The sequence below is a fragment of the Pezoporus flaviventris genome, unplaced genomic scaffold (assembly GCF_033815535.1).
Source record: "Pezoporus flaviventris isolate CSIRO_AGI_PZ_B2104156 unplaced genomic scaffold, CSIRO_AGI_Pfla_v1 ptg000078l, whole genome shotgun sequence".
Lineage (NCBI taxonomy): Eukaryota > Metazoa > Chordata > Aves > Psittaciformes > Psittacidae > Pezoporus > Pezoporus flaviventris.
This window is the reverse complement of record NW_026892626.1, coordinates 18,842,101-18,863,787: the sequence shown is the minus strand read 5'-3', so window position 1 is coordinate 18,863,787 and position 21,687 is coordinate 18,842,101. Positions and strand designations below refer to the sequence as shown.

The 21,687-nt window shown below is 52.1% G+C and overlaps 1 protein-coding gene across 2 annotated transcripts in view; it reads right to left on the bottom strand.

Annotated features, from left to right (window-relative positions):
- Positions 1-2,597: 2,597 nt before the first annotated feature.
- The window catches only part of PRKCB (protein kinase C beta), a 104,762-nt gene continuing 85,672 nt past the window's right edge, over positions 2,598-21,687 (bottom strand). The window contains exons 16-17 of one of the 2 annotated variants that reach the window (XM_061474211.1): positions 16,775-16,915; positions 2,598-6,753 (exon numbers count right to left, since the gene is read on the bottom strand). In XM_061474211.1, coding sequence (XP_061330195.1) covers positions 6,601-6,753; positions 16,775-16,915 — 294 coding nt within the window. In that variant the 3' untranslated portion in view covers positions 2,598-6,600. Of the gene's footprint in view, positions 6,754-11,009; positions 11,519-16,774; positions 16,916-21,687 lie in introns of those variants that run through there. The other variant, XM_061474210.1, reaches the window with a different exon arrangement.

Genomic DNA, 21,687 nt, shown 5'->3' with positions numbered 1-21,687 from the left:
GAGGACACGCAGGGGGCTCACTCAGATCTGCAGCCAACAGGAATTTGGGGTCCTCACCATCCCGCTCTGCAGCTCAGGCTCCAGAGGGCTCTGTGCTCCCTCCTGAACTCCTCCAGCTCCTGCCCAGTCACCCTTTGCTGTTCACCACCTTACCCGTCATCCTCAGCCTCCTGCTCACAGACCCTCTGGAGTTGGGCAAGGTAGAAATGAACACCAAAACCCAGCCCATGCAGCAAAGATTGTACAACTTGTGCGAGGCTGAAAAGCTGTCCTTGCAGGCAAAACCATCCTGAACCAAAATCTGTGGGGCTTCGTCCTTCCACATGCAGGGATGAAAGCTCTGCTGCATTTAAATTGGCAAAGTGACAGAAAGTAAGTAGTCAGAAATAATCCCTAGCTGGATTATGTTTTTCCTTGAAGGAAGAGAGCCTGTGCTACAAGGCGAGTTTAGGTTATTAGCAATGCAGCGAGATGCTGAGCTCCAGCCTTGCCTAGTCTTCATTTCCCTGCTCCCGGGGGGCTGCAGGGGGATAAGGACTCTGGAGCCTTCGGCACACGCGTTCATCCTTCCCAATGGATTATTTATATCTGCACGTGCTCTGGGAGTGCCGGTTGCGATCCTCTGGCTCTAACGGGATCCAGCGGTGGGGCTGGTGTGTCCTCGGGTGCTGTGCTACCACGTTCAGGAGGTTCTCTGCATGCGGCACAAGTGAGCATTGCCCAATGTGCCACCAGCCCCAATGCACGTGGCACGAGCTCCTGTGGCTCCCTACCAGCCCTGCAGCTCCCAGAGGGACTCCCAACAGCGCAGTAGCAGTAAGAATAGCAGGGGAGAGAAGCAGAAATCCTTCCCTATGGATTTCTCTTTGCTCTGGGAAGATGTGGAGGGGGTGCAGGAGCGGCCATGGACAGGGCATCACCCTCCCAGAGAACCAGGACCGTTGCCCACACAGCAGCTCCCCATCCCAGCAGCCCTGCTGGAAACATCCTCATCTCCATCGCAAGGTGCAGGATGGAAGCTGAGGAATCCTTTCTCCGAGGTCACGCAAAGAGCAGCCTCTACACAGAGCACATCTGCATGGGATGGGTGGGAAAGGACAAGATCACCAAAGGGTCTCTATGAGGCAGTGGTACCGCAGAAGTAATAAGAGAACAAATAGCAGCAGATTAAAGACGTTCTATAGCCCGAGTCCGGCCGGGCTGGGCTGAGCCTCCGCAAAGGGTTTGCTGCTGCTCCAGCCCACCGCAATTTAATTGATTTGATTTAAATTCTTTGAAGCAGCAGCAGATACCGAATAATGAGGCAAACAGGATTGTAATGCAAATGAAAGAGATGAAAGATGGCTTCAGGGAGACGGCTCTTGAAGGTCAGAGCCTAACGCGAAGCTGCTTCTGGTCACTCATTCACACATTAATGAGGCTGTGTTCCTCCCGATGCCTTTGATGGATGGAGGGACGGCTCCGAGGCAATCGCTCTGCTGGTGCCTGGCCTTTCTTCTCTCATCCCCTCGCAGCCGTGGGGAGGATTTTACCTGGCACTTTGGGGGTACTTGGGTTGCTGCTGCCTGTGGTACAGGGGCGAAGCAAACCGCTCAACCGGGTTTTTCCAGCTACTCCAATGGAGCCTCCAAACTTCAGCATTAATTAACTTCCCTATCAGAAGCTGAGTCATTTGTCACAATGCTTTTGTCATTAGCTCCCGTAATTACGGAAAGTGTCACAAAACCAAAGGTTTCATTTATACCAGCCAGGAGAACGGATGCTCAGCAGCATTCCCAGCATGCTGGGCATGGGCACGTAGTGAGTCGGGGGAAGGGGATCGACCAGGCACCGTGAAACCCTGCGCTGGGGCCATGGGAGACCTTCCCGATGGATTGTGGATCCTGCAGTGCCGGCAGCAGGGGCTGTGCTCAGGTAGGAAGAGGGACAGAGCAGGACGAGGGATGCTTGGGATACACTGGCCAAGCCCTGCAGTTCCTTCCCATCCCACATCAATCGGGATGGGCCTCAGTGACCATCATCCTCACCAGGCAGGACAGACAAGGACATCTTGCTTAAGGCTCAGCTGAAGTACCCAAAGGGAGAAGGAAAGACCCTTCCTCACGTGCTCACCAGCTTCCACATGGGCATGCCCTCACAAAGCAGGGACCTGGATGGAGAAGTGCAGCTCCTCTGCCCCAGGATGTGCCTGCACTCAGCACCCCCATGAGGGACAGGTAGTGGGAACCAGTGCTTAGGGAAGGTGGGAAGAGCATCTGCAATGTGTTAACTAACTCAATTAGCAGTAACAACTTACACCTTCCCTCCTCCTCCCCACTGGTCTGTATGTATCCTTAAGGTAGCCACACGTCTCCAGCCCCACGTTCAGGCAGGTTCCACTCACCAACACCCTCCAGCTGCACCAATATGCATCTTTCTAACAGAAAAGCTGCAGCATCTCAGTGTTTGGGGGCTCAGTGGGGCCCCCTCTGGGTGACCATACAGATGCCAGAACCAGCACCTAAGGGCAGGGGACCCCCTGGCATATCCAGCCCTTTGGATATCCCCCCCACCCAGCACTGGAATCCAGCAGGAAAAGGAAGCGAAGCCATCAGGGGTTCTTTAAAATTAGATATTTTATTTTGTTCTTCATACATGCAGCAAATAGAATAAAGAGTATATGCCCATCTAAAAGGAGGTCTTTAGGAGAATCTGTTGACGACACACAGCAGGTAGTCTAGGATGTAGAAAAGTCATCAAATACTTGCAGGTGAAATCAAGTTCACGAACACAAACTGTTCAACAATAAACATTTCCTTTTTTTTTTGTATGTTTTTTCCTTGTTTTAATTGCCACTTTGAACGTGATCAGAACTAAACAGCTCGGGTGACACTCCCGTGCACGGAGCAGGATGCTGTTTGCTTCTGCTGCTGTTGCAGGCTCGTGGCTCGCCCACTTGTGCAAAAGCAGAGAAGCTGCAGCACTTGTCAATGTGTTAATCCCCCCGTCCAGATGTGAGCCCTTCCTTCTGAGCAGCTGGATCCAGGCACTCGGAGCTGAAAACCTTGTTCTGTGCTTGTATTAGAGCTCCTGGGACTCAATCACCAGAGCAGATCTACTGCCAGAGCACTCGCTCATCTTCCCGTCTTTGACACTGCCTCTGTGGGTTGGCCAAACCTGCCTTTATTAGGTGGATCAATACCTCCTGCAGTGATGGCTCTCTTATCAAGCGATGCTCAGTGTCTAGCCAGGGGAGACAGCAGCAGCAGGTCCCCCATCTCTGGCATTGCCCTGGGGCTGTCCCCTGGCGCACTTGAGCTGACACTTGGTGACAGCCCTGCACAGACTCACCCTGAGCTGCAGTGTGCTGGCTCTGCAGCCGTGCTCCACTGCCATGGGCACCCGGCAGCCTCCCCACTGCTCCCCAGCTCAAGCTGGGCTGTGCTTCACACCAAGAACACGGACAAACATCCACAGTCCTCTCCCTTTTCTTTGGCAACACAGCCAAGTGAAAGAGCAGGGCATGCCCAGGGAGCACCTTGGGGTACCTGCACCCTAACATCCCCACAGGCAGGAATGGAAACCTGCTCCTGCACCAAGAAATACCTGGTGCAATTCCAAACGCCAGCATTGGGAAAAGAAGTTCTTAGCCAGTGTTAGCCAGGGGGTAAATTCAGGTGACTCCCTCTCTGCACCTCCAGGAGCCTCAGCCCTCCTGTCCCATCCATGTCTTCTTCACTCAGCACTGGTCTCCTTTGCAAAGCCCCCGGCCTGGGTGCAGGATCTGCTGCCTGGAGCAGCCACTGGGCAGCAGCAAAGGGGCCAATGCAGCCCCTGTGTGTGTGTGTCTGATCCATCCTGCCCCATTGGGAACCACAGGAGGAACCTGAACCCCACTTACCTGCAGTGCTCAGGTGTGGTCCAGCCCAGCAGAGAGCCAGGATGTGACATCCTTCATGGGTGGGTGACTGTGTCCTGCCTCCTCTGCCCTGCCCTGGGGACATGCAGGCCTCTGGGTCTCACTCTGCCACCGCTGGGCCCTGCTCCCAGTCCCATCACAGCCGGGATGCCCAGCGTGGGACACCAGACTTGCAGAAAACCCCATCCCCAGGCATGCAACAGGGTTCAGGTGCACCCTGTGAGCCTCCTCTGTCCCCTGGAGCCTCACCCACTGCCTGCTCGCACTGTCCCCTTGATCCCCAGCACTGGGCTGGTGCACACAGCTGGGGGTGCACCCACAGACATCATCTTATTGGGCTTTATCCATGCATTGGAGCAGCCGGGACTCTCCTGAAGCCTCTCAGCATCTCCGATCCTCTATGAGCATCTTCCTGAAGCACTGATTTCCCCATCCAACAGCAACGATTAAATCATCAAATTACAGCAAACAGTGAGTCAACCACTGTCACTCTGCCCTTCCTTGGAAGAGCTGGTACAAATCTCAACGTCTGTGCAGGGACAGGCATATCCCATTACACAAAGAAACAAAGTCATCTGCAAATGGACCTCGGAGTAAGAGTTTGGCAAGTCGCAGAATGGTCAACGTCAGAAACACTCATTGCGTGAGTCCTGCAAACAGGCTCCAGCCTTTGCTAAGCTCTCCCTGGAGCACAGACCTTACCCGGAGCTGCCCGGCAGCACAACGCCTGCTCCGTGCACCAGTGCCACCCTGACACGAACACAGAGAGTCCTAAACAGAACAGACGGAGCCCCCCCGCAGCAGCCCCTGCGCGTACCCGCGGCTCCCTCGGCACCAAGACCCTGCAGCATCCTCCTGGACCGACCCCGGGAGCGGCTCCGGAGCTGAAGGTACGGAAATGAACAACACTCACCACTGAGGGAATACTAATTCTGCAGCAACAGGTTTGATAGTTACAGCAACGGACATGCTCTGAACATCAACTGTGCTCTGCAGAGGATGGCGACACGTCTTCTGAGCCTTGTGCTGGTGCTACGAGAGCCCTCACCACAAACCAGCCCACGTGAGGCTGCATCTGGGGCAAGAGCATCTCATAAACCCGCCCGTCAATCTGGCACAATTTGCAGTTTTAATGGGGTTTGGTTTGGTTCCTCCAGCCCAGGACAGCGCCTGAGGCCGTGGGCTCCCAGCTCACATCCCCAGCACCCACAGGGCGCTGTGCTTAGTAACAGGGCACGGACCCCAGCCACTCCCCTCAAGGAGTGATGTTGGCCTGAGCTTCTAGCAGCCTTTTTTACCTCATTGAATCATTAAAAGAAAATAATTGCAAAAGTAGAGTTTGGTGCTTATAAAAGATCTACAAACCAGATTTTCCTTTATAGGATTCCTCGTGATTCATAGAATTCCACCCCCATCTTCCCCTATAGGCATGGAGTGATGTGTATTTACATTAGAACCAGTAGTGGTTCAAATATATATATACAGGGGTGGGGTGTTCTGGGAACCAACTGAACTGGTGTGTAATAAGAGGGGGGTAACAGCCAGTACTCGAAGGATGCTCCTCGCACTCAGGGCTTACCCTCTGATGGGCAGCTCCTGCTTGTCCCTACCCTTCCTGCCCCTGCCTGCACACACAGCACAGCTCTGCCTTACAAACAGCTGCTGGAACTGCCTCTTCTGATTCCGATTGGTTTTGAAATGATGCAGAAATTCCTGGATTTCTCAATAGCAGCCCCAGGAATTTTGGCTGAAATCAGGTAACTCAAGATGCTTGTTTGAGCCTTGAGGAGAATAGCAGAGGGTGTAAAGTAGAAAAGTTACCTTTAGAAATAGCCCTCAGTGCAGCCCTTTTGTAGCAGGCGTATTTTCAGTTGGTAAATTGTAAACCGAGGATACAAATGTGTTTTGTTTTGGTAGAATATTAATACCCTTCTACAGAGCTGTTAAATCTCGACAGCGCCTGTGAAGAAAACCAGGAGAAGGATTTATGAGCGCGCTGACAGAGCGTATCAAAACTGCAAACTGCTCCAGATGTTAGAAAAAACCATCCCACCTTTCGCTTAGAAAAAGGGTTTGCTCCGATTTACAAGAACTGGCATGGAACTGGTTGGGAGCCGTAATGCCTGAGTGAAGGGAAGGCCGTATGGCGAGCGCAGGCTGGCGGGAGGCGAGGGAGGAAGACGGCTTCGGTATGTACAACGCGTTTAAAAATATATGTCTATAAGCAGACTTCTCCACACTGATCAAATGTATCCATGTCTTGAACAAAAGGCTCCTCTAAGACAAGCTCACAGTCATCGCAAGCTTCAGCACAACGGTTTAAGATATCAACCATGCTCAGCATTCAACAGAAACGATTTGTGAGTAGCTAGGGTCACTGGAATCTCAGCAGCCCGCTTCAAAGGTTACAAAGACTGTAGCAATTTGGTATATTTCTGTTTAAAAACTCTATTAGTCACCACCAACTATAGCTCCTAGAAGTATTACTGACTGTTAACTCGAACCCCAAACATCTCCAGCTAAGGGAACCAAGCTAGCAAGTGACACAGACATAGAAAGGCCTCCTAAACCAAGCGATCGGCGTGTTTCGCATGAGGGTGTGTATGTCTGCACTGCTAATCCCGGAAGACTATGTCGGTATGTACAAGGCGGGCTGGAGCTGGGGACTGCGAGGAGAGGGCGGGCGGGCGGCCGCGCCGCGACTACACGTTAATGACAAACTCGGGGTTGGTGTAGGAGAATCCAGCAAACTCGTTCTGGTCCAAGTTCATGATGAAGAGTTTGTCCGTGGGCGTGAGCTCCACCGGCTGCCGGGTGAACTCTTTGTCGAAGTTGGAAGTGTCGCGTTTGTCCTTCTGTTGAGCGGAAAGCACAGAGTTAAAGGCAGCAAAGGGGCGAGCGCGAGCGAGCAGAGAGTGAGGGAGCACCGGAGGGAGCTGCGCTGGCCCCGGCTTCACCCCAGTACCCAGCATCTCCACACCAGCTCCTCCGGCTGTCGCCGATGAGGAACTCGGCACCCAGCCTGGCAGGGCAGCCCCTGTACACCAGGAGCAACCCCACAGCGCAGGCAAGAAGAGAGGAACAACAGTCGAACATGCTTGAAACACATAACCAGGAAGGAAAGGGAGGTGATGAGAGCACGGCGCTCCTCGCCCGAGCATCCCTCTGCTCCTGAGTGCTGCGGGAGAGAGCAACAGAGCAGGTCCTCAGCATGCAAAACCACCACTGCAAACAGATCCACACTGCACGGGGGGAAGGAGCCTGGAGGAAGCAACACGCCTTGAAATGGAAGCAAACGTTCAATAAGGCTTCAGTGTTGGCACAAAATAATCAGCTGCGGGAGCTCCTTCTGCTTAAGCTGGATTGTTAAAAATTATGCTATGATATGGTATTAAGCAGCACAGTGATTTATTGATTTGGGATGTGATTTGCTCCAGGGTTCTCCGTAGAAAATACACAGTAGCTTAAAACCTCAAAGAACCAACGTTCCACAGATGCAACCTTTCATCATTGTGATTTCAGAACAACAACTTTGCAGCTACATCCAAGCTAATAAATAAATAATAAAACAAAGAGTTATCATCTCGATTAGTGCTGGTAACCTGCTTCTGGCACTGCAGAGCCCATCCTGTGGGAACACTTGTGCCGTTGTTATAAACGTGTGTGTATCTGAGATTGCTCAATTCAGGGACGTTCTGCCTGCGGGGGGGTTACGGTGCCTTGGCTGAATGGGGAACTGCAGAGCTGAAGGTACAATATAAGGACCCAGGATCCTTCATCATAAAGGGAGGCAGCGGAGGGACACCCCCCTCCCCTGCAGCGCACAGGCAGGGAACGTGCTCTGCTTCATCCCATTACCAAAGCAAGCACGGACAAAAGAGCTTTCCCATCTTTTCTTCTGTATCTATGTGTGGAAGCTGAAAGACGATGGGAGCACAGGAGGTGCCGTTCCCTGGTGGGACACTGGCAGGGTGCTGCTACAAACGTGGTGCCTGGCAGGAACCTGAGGAAAGGCTTTTTGGGTTTTCTCTGTTTCAGATTTGCCTTTGCAGGGCAGCCCATCACACTCACACCGCCATTGGTGTGGCCCACACATGTGGGCCAGGGCAGGGACCAGCAGCCACCCCCCTGCTGCTCTGCACTGACCAGGCACCCAGTGGGTGATGTGTCCTGTCCAGGTGCCAGTGGTGGACCGAGACCTCCAAAGCCGCACGGAGACTCCAGTTGCTGCAGAAGGCATCCCATCGGGACAGCTTCAGCCTTGTGGGGGCAAGAGCAGAGAGCAAAGAGAGCCAAGAGTGGCTGAGAGGAGGCAAGGTGGGGAGGAAAACAGGGCTGGAGCTCAAGCAGCAGAGAGAGAAAAGCCAGAAGAGCCAGGACACGGCTGTGCCACCAGGTCCCAGCCTGTTCCGATCCTGGAGCTGGGTTTTTGCCTTCGCTTTCAGCAAGTGACTCCTGGGAGCCATCAGAGTCCCTGCAGGGCTCCTCTCCCAGCACAGAGAAGGAAGAAGATGCAGATTTGGGGGCACAGAACAGTACTAGAGAAGAGCAGATGGGGTGAAGGAGTGAGCTCAGGTGCAGAGCTCTGCCAGGCAAAGGGTGAGGCAGCTGAAGTACAAGTGTAAGCCCACCTGAATGGAAGCAGCACCCCTGAGGATGAGAGGGGCTGGTGGGTTGTGGAGCCACGGGAGAGCAGAGGCACTGCCCTTCACTGCCAAGAGCCTGTTTCGAAGCTGTTCCACATGGAATCTCTTGCACCCCACTTGTGTAGATGGAAGGAGCTGACTGTGGCACCAGGCTCCTATCCCATTGCTGGAGGGATGCTGAGCTGAGCAAGCAGTTCCTGAAGGCCACATCCACCTGAACCAACACCGACAGAGCCAGGAGCTCCTCCTGAGCAGGAATGTTGTGGGATGCTGCAAAGAGGAATGAAACATCCACATTTGCCACTGCAGTCCCAGCCCTTTGGAGTGGCCTCTGCTGGTGGCACTGGGCAGGACGAGTGCCCAGCCTGGAGCCCCTGGATGCCCAAAAGCTGCTGCTGCTTTGGCAAAGGCTGGGATGTGCTGGGAGGGGGCTCAGGGCTGCCCATCTCCTCCTGCACTGCTGCAGGGCTCACAGGACAGCGCAGCACTGGGAGGGCCCAGCTGCAAGCCTCCAGAGTGGGGTTTGCTGGGTTCTTACCTTGAGTTTTGCCTGAAATTGGTGGCAATTTGGCCTCTGCCAAAGATGACGAATATCCCGGGAGCGGGTGGGGAACGGCTGCATGGATCTGGTAAACAGAGAGGTGAAGGCAGGGGAAGTTCAAGGCTGAAAGTACCTCCAGCATGGGGCTAATTGACTCTGGGAGGTGACGAGGAGCAGGGGATGGATGGTGCAGCAGATGGTGTGCCCAGCTCCCCACGCCCAGGGCAGCGCGCCTGCATCCTGCATCCCAGGGGATCGGAATCTTCCCTGATCACCGCTGCTGCATCCAAGCCTCTTCCCCATGCCAGAGCTCCAGGGTTGTATGGGTGAAGGAGGCTGAGGAGCAGCTCTTGCTGTGCTGGTGCTTGGTGCTGGTGCTTGGTGCCTTTCAGAACGATCCCCCAGAGCTCAGAGCCGCAGCCATTCAGCAGAAGCAGATTTCCAAAGCCAGGAGGGGAACCCAGACGTGCTCCGAAGGGAGGTGAACGGGAACCTTCAATTCCTCGTTAGCTCAAACTGCCAATTGCTTTTAACAGCAGATCCTAATCCTGTTAAGAGCAATTGCTCACGGCCCCGCGATTGCTCTTAACAGCTGGGAGAGCACAGCGGGGCTGTGAGTCAGCGACATGCACTGCAGCGAGTGAAGCGCATCCCACAGTGGTCTCTGATCAAGGCATTTAGAAAGATCTCCAAGGGGCAGAGCTCTGCAACACCGCAAGGGAGGGGGGTGCTCACACCCCAAAAGCATCCTTCCTCCAAGGGATGGCGGAGAGAAGCTCCTTTGCCTGCCCATGATGGAGCAGGATGAGCTGGTGCAGAGGACAAGCAGGCATTTAGTGCCTGCTTGGAAGATGCTTCCAGTACATCACACCTCGGTTTGGGGATGCTGCAGAGGATGAAGGGGCTGTGGCTCTGTGTTGTGATGTGGACTGCTGTCTGCGCTGCTCTGGGTCGTGCATCCCCAAGCATCCATGGCACAACCCCAACTCTCAGTGCTCCTGGCATCCCTGAGCTCAGCACTGTAGAAACTCGTTATTGCCAAACACGTGCGGGTTTCTGTGATGTTATTTCTCACTTTTTATTTTATAATCAGTATTTTGGGGGGGGGGGGGGAAGTAAAATTGGCACATTACAACTTGAAGCAGATCGATACAGTGACAGCCCACGAACATCTGCAGAGGAGTATAAAGGGAAGCTGCATAATTGTTATTGTTTCAGGAGAAATTTACCCTTCCTGGAATGTTTTCCTCAATGCCAGAAACAAAACCTGGGTCTAGATTGAAAAACCAGATTTAAATACCTAGAGGCATTTTTTAGAAGAGCATTAGTTGGACCCAAATCCTTTACAAGCTTCAGATCAGAACCCACAATACTGTTCACAGTTAAATAGCATCCCATTTGTGCTAATACCTTTTTTGACACCTTTAAAGCGCAGGTAACAAACTCAATCCGTTGCTTTGGCATTTGGAAAAAGGGAAAGGTTTCACTCTGAGGACCAAAGTTGTGTGGGATTTATCAGGGTGACCATGGATTCAAAGCATCGCAACAGCCCTTTCAAACATCCCGGTTACCACTGGAGGTACCCCAGTACCAAACATCCCGGTACCACATGGATCTAAACCATGCTACTTAGAACCTGCACAACCAGGAGAAATCTTTGCAAGCAGCAGATCTGGCTTCCCTAATCCTTTATCCCGCGCTGCAAAGAGCCGGTACAGAGAACCACTTGCCCAAGGCTGTGTGTGTATAAGGTGATGGTGGCACAGGGTGCTGCAAACAGCAGGACAGAGCTACCAAAGAAGCCAGATTTGGCTTCAGCTCTCCAGAGGAGCTGCTTAGAGCCAGGGGCTCAGTGGCAGCGCCTGCGCTGCACATTCACACTGTGAAGGGGTCATTAAAAACACTCACTGGCCATTAAGTCAGCTAAATAATGAGTTTTTGTGATTATATTAGAAAAAGGGAAGAGCAGGAATCAAGACAGGCACTGAAGAGATTTCTCCTTGTTGCCACAGCTTACCCCTCTCCGTTCCACCTCCATCCGCCAGGGAAGCATTTCCATCTTCTCCGAATGATATGCCATAAAAGCACAACTGCAGCGTGCATCACTCACCCTGCAATCACCCCCCAAATCGCCCTTCGGGCTTTGAAATATGGTCACGCGAGTAGTAGCACTCAAGGAAAAAAACCCACGAGTTCAAGTTTTGCAATGGAAAACGTCACATCGGCAGCTGGGGCTGGATGAGAGGGATGCGGGGATGAGATCTACGCCGCTACTTAGCTCTTAGCTTCGGGCTTAAAAAACTCAGAGTTAAGAAAGGTAAATCCTTCGAATTCTGACTGGTCAATGTTCCTGATGACTTCCTGGTCGGGAGGGGTGAGCACGGGTGGATGGCGAGTGAAAAAGCGGTCGAAGTTCTCAGCATTGCGTCCGCACTATGAGAAGGGAAGAAAAGAACGAACGGTGGGTGGAGAAAGCAGCACATGGCATGGGGCTGCAGCACCCCCCAGCCTCGCCGCCCGCGCCTCCCTGCAGCACTGCCGGGAAGGAGAAGGCACAAACCACTTGAATACAGTATGGAGAACGTTAAAAGTTGCATCTATCCATGGTATTCCATGCTCTGCCTTGTGAGGTTTGCGTAGTGTTGGGATGCATAAGAGCTTGCCCTGGACAGAAAACCAAAGAGCATTCACTCCTCTTTGGGAGCTTTCACATGGATAAGATAAATACTTTAAGGCTGGAAATTGCCTTTGGGTTTACAGAAGCCACATCCAAGCCCAAAGGCAAGGACTGAAGGCTGTGACCATGCCCTTGTGCTGCTCTGTGTACATGTCTTGAGCTGCCCCGTAATGCCACAACGCCACCAGCTCCTGGAATGCGGCAGGTTGTATTGCAGTGACCAAGGCCCAGCGCTGCAGGAGTGTCAGACACAAGGTCTGGCCCGTGCATGAGTGATAAGGGAGAGCAGGAAGGAAAACAGGATTTATTTTCCCTTTAAAGCTTCCGAAATGAAACTCCCCATTGAAGGGCAGGAGACATTCTGCATGGAGTTCTACACTGATCTAAAGCCACGTTGTGAAAACTCTGCCTCCTTTTAGTACTCTATTAACGTACAGGCATCACTCCATCCTGAATGGAGAAAGGGGGAGGGTGGGAATTTGTCTTACATAAATCCCCAACGTGTCCTGTCTAATATTTATAGCCAGCACAGAATGACTTTTCTTTCCGAGCTGCAGAAATAAAACTGTCAGCTAGAAGATAGCCTTTCTATTTTATCAGTTTCCAGCTTGATTTCAAGCAGAGACAAAAGGCATAATATAATTTTTCCATTGATCCCGAGATGCAATCAAAGATCACAAGAAGCCAAGGATGGATGCTCTGCAGCTGCGATGGAGCCCTTGCTCCAGCGTCAAGGAGAAGCAGTGGGCTGAAGATACCCTCCATTTCCCAGGTTTTTGGCCCAAGCCAGAATCCCACAAGCCTCATAGGCATCTCTGGCCTTCCTGGGTTAGAAACCTGGCTCCTTGCTACCCGAGGGAGGATCAGGGCTTGCAGACACCTCTGGCAAGAGATGCATCATGTTTAGGGAAATTTGGGTGCAGCATGAACCTGGAGCCTCACCAAGAGCCCCTTTGCACTGCTCAGGGGGAATGATGGTGCATTTGTTGGCAAGTGTCTGGTTAATGATCCCGTATCCCTGCTCAGGATGCTCCAGCACACTGATCCTTGCTCCAGGCAACGGCTGGGAGCATTCACCGAGGGGGCTTTCTGATGTAGGACCCTGGCTTTCATCTCTCCTATGAACAAAGCCGAGTTTCTTCCCCATACACTGGAAATATTGGCTGAATAATCAGAGGGGAACCTCAGAGACTCAAAGTCTTTATGGGACCCTGAGGCTACCGGGGTAAATCCTGATTATGAGAGGAGATGTTTAACCTGAGCACATCCGAGCGCCTCCCCACAGCATCCTCCTGCCCACTGCTGGCCTCCTCAATCCTTAAACCTCATCTAATTAGGGAATTACTTAGGGAAACGCTCAAACTCGCCTCATAGAGGCCGAAACTAAGGCTACGGAAAGGCTCACGCAGGGGAAGCAGCGTTTGACACATCCAGGTCTATAAATGGCATTTCAGTATTAATTAATGCAAAGCAGTTAGAGCAAAGTTAATTTATGCAATTAAAAATTATTAGATTAAAAGCCTTTTTTTTTTTAAGCCCCTGTCCTGTTGTGACTAATCCTGCGCGCTGCCATGTGATTTCAATGCTTCAAAATGAGGAGACTTTGCAAATCACCACGCTTTATGGAAAGTAAAGGAGTAATTAGATACCAAAACCAATAATTATCTCGGTGAGAGACAGGGAAAGCAGGCAAGTGTAAACACGCTCCCGGGGGAACCGCAGCCCCACGAAAGGGATTGTTATGCACAAGCCAAAGCGCGGAGCAGCCAAGCACGGCCCCATGTCAAACCCGTCGTGTTTCTGCACGCCAAAGACAGCCCAGCCCCTGATCTGTCTCGTTACCGTCTCTGTGATAAAGGTTAATCAAGCACAAAGCAGGAAGCAACACATGAGCTCTTGGGAACTCATTTTCAGCTCCCTACGTAACACCCCAGCCAGGCACAGGGCTGAAGGGGCTGTTTTCCTGTTGCTCTCTGCACAGGGCTGGAGCAGGGGGGAGGCTTCTGTGAGCAGATGCTGAGCCCATGTTTGTGTCTCATTCCATACCGTGGAATGACAAGGCCAGGTTGGAACAGGGGCTTGGAGCAAGCTGCTCCAGTGGAAGGGGTCCCTGCCCGTGGCAGGGTTTGGAGCTGGAGGAGCTTTGAGGTCCCCTCCAACCCCAACCAGGCTGGGATCCTATGACAACACCTTTATAGAAGCTAACTGAAAGAAAAAGATTAAAGCCAAGCGCAAACCCCCTCTGCAGCAGGGCTCAACCCCTGTGTGAACGCTGCTCAGGAGCAGTGAGCAGTGTCCTTCCTCTCACCCACCCAATACATAGCGAAGGTGCCCAAGCCTGGATTTCCATCCCCGTGCCGCTCTGATCTGCGCTCACAGCTGGTGCGAAAGGAGCAGTGTTTTCCAGCACAGACGCACTGCTGCTGAAATATCAGCTATCAGGAGGTACCTGAGTTGTCTTAATCCTACCTAAATCCCGCGGCAGCTGCGCCTACCCTTCTGCTAATCTCCCTGTCCTATCAAAGGGCGATTTCTCCTCAGTGCCAGCCAGCAGGTGAGAAGTGATGGGCGGCAGCTTCCCACCCCCCTTCCAAGGTCCAGTGTCAAAAGGGTTTTAAAGAAATGAGACATTTAAAGCAGGACAAAATTTGCACAGTTTAAACCATAAAAGCAGTAAGAAAGCACTGTAGGTAGAATCCAACAGTTGTTAACCCCAAAACACCGAACAACAGCATTGTGCCACATCCCCAGGCAAACAGCACTGGGAATCCGCTCAGGAGGAAAGGGCAGGGTGGAAAGGATGTGCAGCAGCAGCTCCATTGGCAAAGGAAAACAGGTGGGAAACAGCAGGAGCTGTGGATTTCAGCAGAAACGGGCTCTTGTAGAACAAGACCCCAAAGCCCCGGTGCCTGCCCAGCCTTGTCAATGGGCTCCAGTGCGGAGCAGCATCCCTGCCATGTGCGTCAGCATCCTCTGGACAAAGGTCATACCTCCCCCTCAGCCAGCAAATCAGTGTGTACAAACAGCCCCAAATACTCTTGCACTATCAAAGCTAATGCCTTTCCTACATGGTGTAATGGCTTGAAGATTCTATTCCTTCCAAGGGAAAGCAGCAGCGATGCAGAGCCCTGTGATAACCATCACCAGCTGCCTACCAGCAATTGGACCTCCACATTCCTGAGACAAGGAAATTGGGACGTTATTGTCTTGGCTGATGCAGAGGGCAGCCTGAGACTGCACCACACCGAAGCAGCTCTCAGCCATGGAAGTGAAATGCTCTGAGGACAGTGCCCCATAGAGCTTCCTGCACAGGCATCGCTGTAGGAGTCAGCATAAAGAGTTGCCTAAAATGTAACATTTGTATAATTAAAAAAGTAACATTTTTATAAATATTTGTCTAAAAAATAACATTTTTATAAATATTTGTCTAAAAAATAACATTTTTATAAATATTTGTCTAAAAAATAACATTTTTATAAATATTTGTCTAAAAAGTAACACTTGTAGAAATATTTGTCTAAAAAATAACATTCGCACATATAATTGAATAGAAACTTGATAAAAATATTTGTCTGAAACTAAAAGGCAGCCCCAGGGCAAGGAGCAGACCTCCTGCTGCCCCATCCATGCTGCACACCAGGAGGAAGAGGAGGCTCCTGCCAGGCCCAGCTAATGGCTTATTCCTCTTTGATCAGCCAAGCAAGGAGCTGTAGAAGGGAAAAGGCTGCTGCAGCAGAGAGTATTTAGAGGGAGGAGAGCTGAAAGAGCCGAGCACCCTGCATCAAATGGGCTCCCACTCCATGTTTTCCTTGTTTATCCAAGCACTGAAGGGGTCCCTTCAAAAGAACAGGTTTACATAAAGCCAAGGAAAAGCAGATGCATCCAGGCTGTTAAGGGCAGTGGGACAGGCTCAGTTAAACGCAGGGAGCATCTCCGGACTCCGAGTCATGATCCACTACGACAGATTAAGAGAGCATGCCATCACAGGATCACAGACTGGTTTGGGTTGGAAGGGACCTTAAAGTCCCTCTAGTTCCAAGCCCTTGGTCACTGGGCATCAACACCAGTGTTTATCAGCCACGTCAATCAGATTTAACTTCAGATTCACAGTTTGCTGTAAAACACCAGTGCCCAACTAGGACACAGCAGCAATAGGCATGCAGGAGGTGGACGCACATGAATGTGTCTGCGCCTTAAGGACCTGAACCACTGTGGAGACTCAGACTTAGCTGTGACCTTACCCTGGCACTGCACAGCATGAACCCTGTGTGCAGGCAATAACACCCACTCTTCAGCTCCTGCTGCACCCCTGCACCGGCACTGCAGGATCGCTGCAATGATGGCCTGACCTAGGAGCACTCAAGTAATCTGTCTTTTTGTCTGTTTTGGCCAACAGCTTTCACATTACTCATGTCTCTGCCTCAGTTTTGCTGCTGGCAGCTCATCTCGCCCCACAGAGTGCACGCACAGCATCTATGGCTAGAACAGCCCATCCCAAAAGAGGGCATCCAGATCCTCACTGCAGAGCTCCTCCACCCGCGAGCCCTGCTCCAGCCTTCCACTGTTTAACCTTGGAGAGAAACTGAGAGTGAAATCCAGCTCTGTTCCAAGTCAGACAGGATGGTGCTGAGCTGTAGAGCTTGGAATAAAGTTTAGATTAAAGAGACCTGTTCAGATGGAGAAGAAAGGAGGGAAAGAAAGCAACAGAAAGACCGACCCCTGGGGTAACAGACTGGCAGCACGGCAATGGAATTACATCCATGAGCTGAACGTGAGGAGCTTCTATCCCTGCAAGCCAGAGCGAGACAAAGCATCTGAGCGTTACCCTTTCACAGCCAGGGTCTGGCACGTGCCAAATCTGAGGAGACACGGTGCTCTGAGCAGAGAAACGCGACCGCCACGCTGCACCTCTGCAGATGCGCACCCACCAGCACGAGCGGGAGATGCTGCGTAGGAGGGAACCGGCACGGAGGAGAGGATGGGAGAACCGCGCTTCCCGCGGGCACACTTACAGCCTTTGGCTTGAAGGGAGGCTGGATCTCCTTCCGCTCCAGCTTGTCCCAGTCGATGTAGCGGAAGAACGCGTGCTCCTTGATGTCCCGCTCCCCTTCTGGGCCGCATCCCAGGCGCTTGGCAGGGTGCTTGGTCATCAGCTTGGGGAGAGGAAGAGAAGGAACAGTCACAGTGTGTCCAACTGCAGTGATGCTCCTGGCAGCCACTGCCCCAGGACACCCCTCACCAGGGCCTGCACCCCAAGAGGGGCTCCCATCTCCTCTGCCTGAGGTTGCTGCTCGAGGCAGAGGACAGAGGGAGAAGCTGGAGCTCCAGGCACAGGGATGGCTGACATCGGCTTGTGAACCAGACTAAGCAGGCTGCACATGAGCGCGGGATGGGATGAGCACATCCCCTGCTCCTCTGGGAATGAAACTGGTTCACTAAGAGATAACTCCCCGCAGTCACAGCAGCCTGCTGCTGGAGGAAGAAGCCCAACAGTCCATTAGTGTTGCTTATCATCTAAACTTCTCCTCTCCACTGGCTCAATAAGAGAAGTGAAACGGGCCATGGGAATTAAGGGCAGCCTTACAATATTAATATCCTGGGGGCATTGTTTGAGCTGTGTCCAGAGATCAGATGGAGACTCCAGTGAATCACAAGACATCGATAAGCACAGAGAATATGAGCTGTACACTCGCTACAAGAGGGCTGCTTTATTAAAAGCAGGGCAGTTAAAACTGAGCCCAGAGCTGGGCAGAGGTTGATTCTGGATCCCGGGGCCCAGCTTCTGTTGGATCTGCCCCCCAAAGGAAAGGGTTTCATAAGCAAGTGTTTTGTGATGAACAGAAACGTCAGCCCAAGCACTGGGCAGCCCACTGGGCCCCAGGGGTGAACAAACCCCAGACACATCACCCCTGCCATCCATGGGTGCACAAACCAAACCTGCTCAGGGAAGCTCATCTTTAAAAGTAATGCTATGATGGGGAGCTGAAACCAAGGAAAACCCTGCCAACCCCCCCCAGATAACACAAAAACATCCTTTAAAGAAAAAAAACTCAGCAAATGTGAAGCAAGAGCAGAGCTGCTCACCATGGCGCTAGCAAATAGCCCTGCAGCCACGGCGAGGCAACCTGCAGCTCCAAGACCGATGGAGCGAGGCTTCCCTGAGCCAGCAGCACTCCCTGGGAATCCCATCTGCACACAGCAAGGGCTCACCAGGCTTCCCAAGCTGGACAAGTGATTTTCCAGATGGCAAGACCTGCCTCTCCGCAGGGCAGGGATGTGACTGGCATCAGCATCAGCCTGCAGAGCCCATCCTGTGCGAGGAGCCACGCTGGAGCTGCACTGGTGGGCTGCAGGTGAGGGCAGGGGGGCAACTGGCAGCAAAAAAAAGCAAAGCGAGATGTTTTTCTAACCCCTGTTTTATGTTTTTGGGGTAAATAATACAGTTTCCCTTGGTACTGCAGCAGGCAGCCCTGCATAAAGAAAACCATCAACAACTCCCAGTGTAAGAAGCCTGCTAAGGTGGAAGACGTTCTGTGTCCTGGTCTCCTGAAAGAGCAGCAGGGACAAGCAGGATGGGCTCGATCTGGCCACTGTCCCCTGCCAGGAGAGGGGAGTGGTGCCACCAGCAAGCAGGGAGCTCAGCACTGCCAAGGCAGCACAGCAAGGCAGCTTTCGCATCACCTTGAACATGGGCAGGTACCTGCTGGCTCCCGGCCCCACTGAACCTCACTGTCCCTCGGCTCTCTCTACATCCCCTTCACGCTGACTTAGGTTCAGCTAAGCAAGAGCATCTTTGCATCTCCTCAGTGAGCTCTAAACAGCATCCTGCCCATTCAATCAGGTCCCCCTTAGCAGTGAGAAAGCATCCTATGACTCAATAAGGTTTTCCTAGGTTGAATGGTGCTTGGGGCAACCTGCTCTAGTGGAAGATGCCCCTCCTATGGCAGCGGGGTGGAACTGGATGAGCTTTAAGGTCCTTTCCAACACAAAGCAGGCTGTGATTCTAGGATAAAACATTTTTTTGACAACAATGTGAGAGTCTGGAACATGCTAATAACCTGATATAGTGATATGGGTGTCACATCAAACAGAATCATAGAATCATTTACTTTGGAAAGGACCTTTAAGATCATTGAGTCCAGCCATTAACCCAGCACTGCCAAGGCCACCACTAACCCATGTCCCCAAGCACTTCCAGGGTGACTCCAGCACTGCCCTGGGCAGCCTGTTCCAGTGCTTGACAGCCCTCTCATTGAAGATGTTTTTCCTAATATCCCACCCAAATAGCTTTGTTTGCAGCAAACACGTAAAGACATCCATCTGCGAGTCTTTGCTGTGAAGTGCTGCTCCTGAACACACCAACACCTCTAGCTTCAACTGCCACATCACAGTATTTCTATAGATACCTCCAGAAAGTACGTTTTCTTGTTTTCCTATTGTGCTTTTATGCATGTGAGCACGAAGGTACCATCTGTTATTGATATATAGGACCCCATAAACATGCAGATTGATTCTCCTGGCTTACGTAGGATCATCATTTAGCTTTGTTTGTATTAGACAGGAACAGGTTGATTTAATCCCCATGCTAACACAGTGAAAACCCTTCAGACTTCTGCAGATAAGGATGCTTCAGATCAAATCACACCTGATGTTTGCAGCTCAGATACAAGGGAAGTCCAAGTCTGGATTCAACTGCTTTGCTAAACCCCAGCTTTAGCTGGGGTTCTTCCTATCTGGAAGGCACATGGATGCTGCTTGCTCATTGAACAGCACCAAGAGGAACAAAAGTGATGCAGGTGATCTTTGCCCATGTTTGTGAGACCACACAGCTCATGGACAGCGGCTCCACTGGGACCTTCCCATCAGGACACCACCAGCCCCTTCACCTGGGCATGCTACCACAACAGTACCGCCTGATCCCATCTCAGCCCCAGCCAGGAGTGGATCCCAATGCTCCCACCTTCCAGCTGCCCTTCTCCTACCCACAGCCACTGAGACATGGGCCCATGCGAGAGATGCACTGCTGGAAACACCACTTGAGATACATGGGATCTTCACTGCACAAAACCTGCCATTGAATGCCTTTGGTAACAGGCATAGATTAAAAATGGAGCTTCTATTCACAGACAACCTGCTCACCTGGAATGGGCAGTCAGACCCCTCCACAGGGGATGGAAAACACCTGATGGCCTGTGCCAGTGCCCTGGAACGGGAGCCTGGCTCCCAATAGGCAAAGCAGAGCCCAAGAGAGCAGCGCTGAGCTACCTGCGCCACGGAAGAGCAGCTCCAACATCAGCCTTCAGACAAAACCTGAGCTGACAGCAGAGGAGGGAGATGCTCCCTTTGATCTGGTAATTGCTGCTGACTGCGAGTCAAGGAGCTGCGTCCCGGTTAACTCTCCATTTGCTTCCCAGCCAACGATCTCTGATGAGTGCTTGTTCCTTGGCTCCGGCAACACAAGGCTTTCAGAATCAAACAGTTCCCATCCCTGCGCTGTGCAGCAGTAAGAGATGACTGGCACTGGTGCATGGAGCGAAACCGTGTGGGAACACCACCATTGTTTCAGAGAGCATTGAAATACCAAACCCTTCACGTGCAGGAGTCGAGGCTTCTCCAATTGATTGTCCTCTGGATTGGTACCGGGCTGGGTTTGTGCCCTCTTGCAAGACCCACCACATACAAGACAGGCAGCCTCAGTGCCTCTGCAGTTCACTGAGACCTGTGTCACTGTATTCCAGGGGGAACACACAACCCGTTGGTTCCCATCTCACCGACAGCTCTCAAACACTGCACTCGTTTCTAATTGAACTTCCTGGTGCAGCAGCTTGGTGGTGACGAGGATTGTCACGAGTTTGGGTGCCCTTCCTGAGAGAGCAGTTGTACAGAGGGAACTGCCACTTCCCTGCAAGAACCCACAGGAATCCGTAAGAGCCGAGCCCTCCCCGCACGGCTGAGCAGCCTCCCAGCTCCCAAAGTGAGAAAAGCCACTGCAGCTACACCCAGCAGATGTTTCAGTCATGGGCTCTTCTCGTCTATTTACAGCATCCCCATCCTGACTGATGCGACAGCAACGAAGCCGACAGTGAGACTCAACCCTGCTCCAGCCTCCGCTCCCTCAGGCGTCACGGGTATAACGGTGTTCACAGCACCACCAAAAGCATCCTTGCTCCATCCTGCCTGGCTACTGGACTTTCCCCTTATGTCCTGGCCGACAACACGAATGGTGGTGCCAAAAGCCTGTGGAAATTCCCCCTTCGATCACCAGTGTTTCTGAATCAAGGACTTGATTTTCCTGTCTTTCGAAGGATGCCTGGACAGCATCCCCCTCCCTGTGCCCACGGGATCACCTGCAGCAGCTTCTCCCACGGGACAAGCGAATACTCCTCTTTAACACCAGCGCTGAATCCTGGCAACACTAGGAAGAGGCTCTGAAATGCCGCAGTGGGAGCGTGAAGCGCGAGATGTGTCATTTGTAGATGGAAACGCTATTTTGGGGCACAGAATGCTCAGATGTTTTAAATATTAACTGTTAAAAGCAAACATTTCTTAAATTCCTCCACAAACACGTATTTATAGCACCGTTTGACACTGCCTGGCTGAGATGAGGCTCGGTCCCAAGCAATAACCACATGCACAATAACATCAGGACCTAGCCGGCCTTTATTCATCACAACCCAAATCAGTGCAGACTGCGTCTAAGTCTTGCCTAGGGCCAGCCCATAGAGAGCTCAGGACACTGGGCAATGCAGAGCTTCGCTGCAAATTGAGAGCTCTGATAGTGGAAATACTGCCCTGACCCAGCAGTACTGGGGCACTGAACTGGAGGTGGCCCAAGGGACAGCTCATCACAGCTATGTGGAAAGCGCTGCAGGATGAAGGGTTTGTACCTGATCCTAGGAAAACTGCTTAGAAACCACAGTCCTCT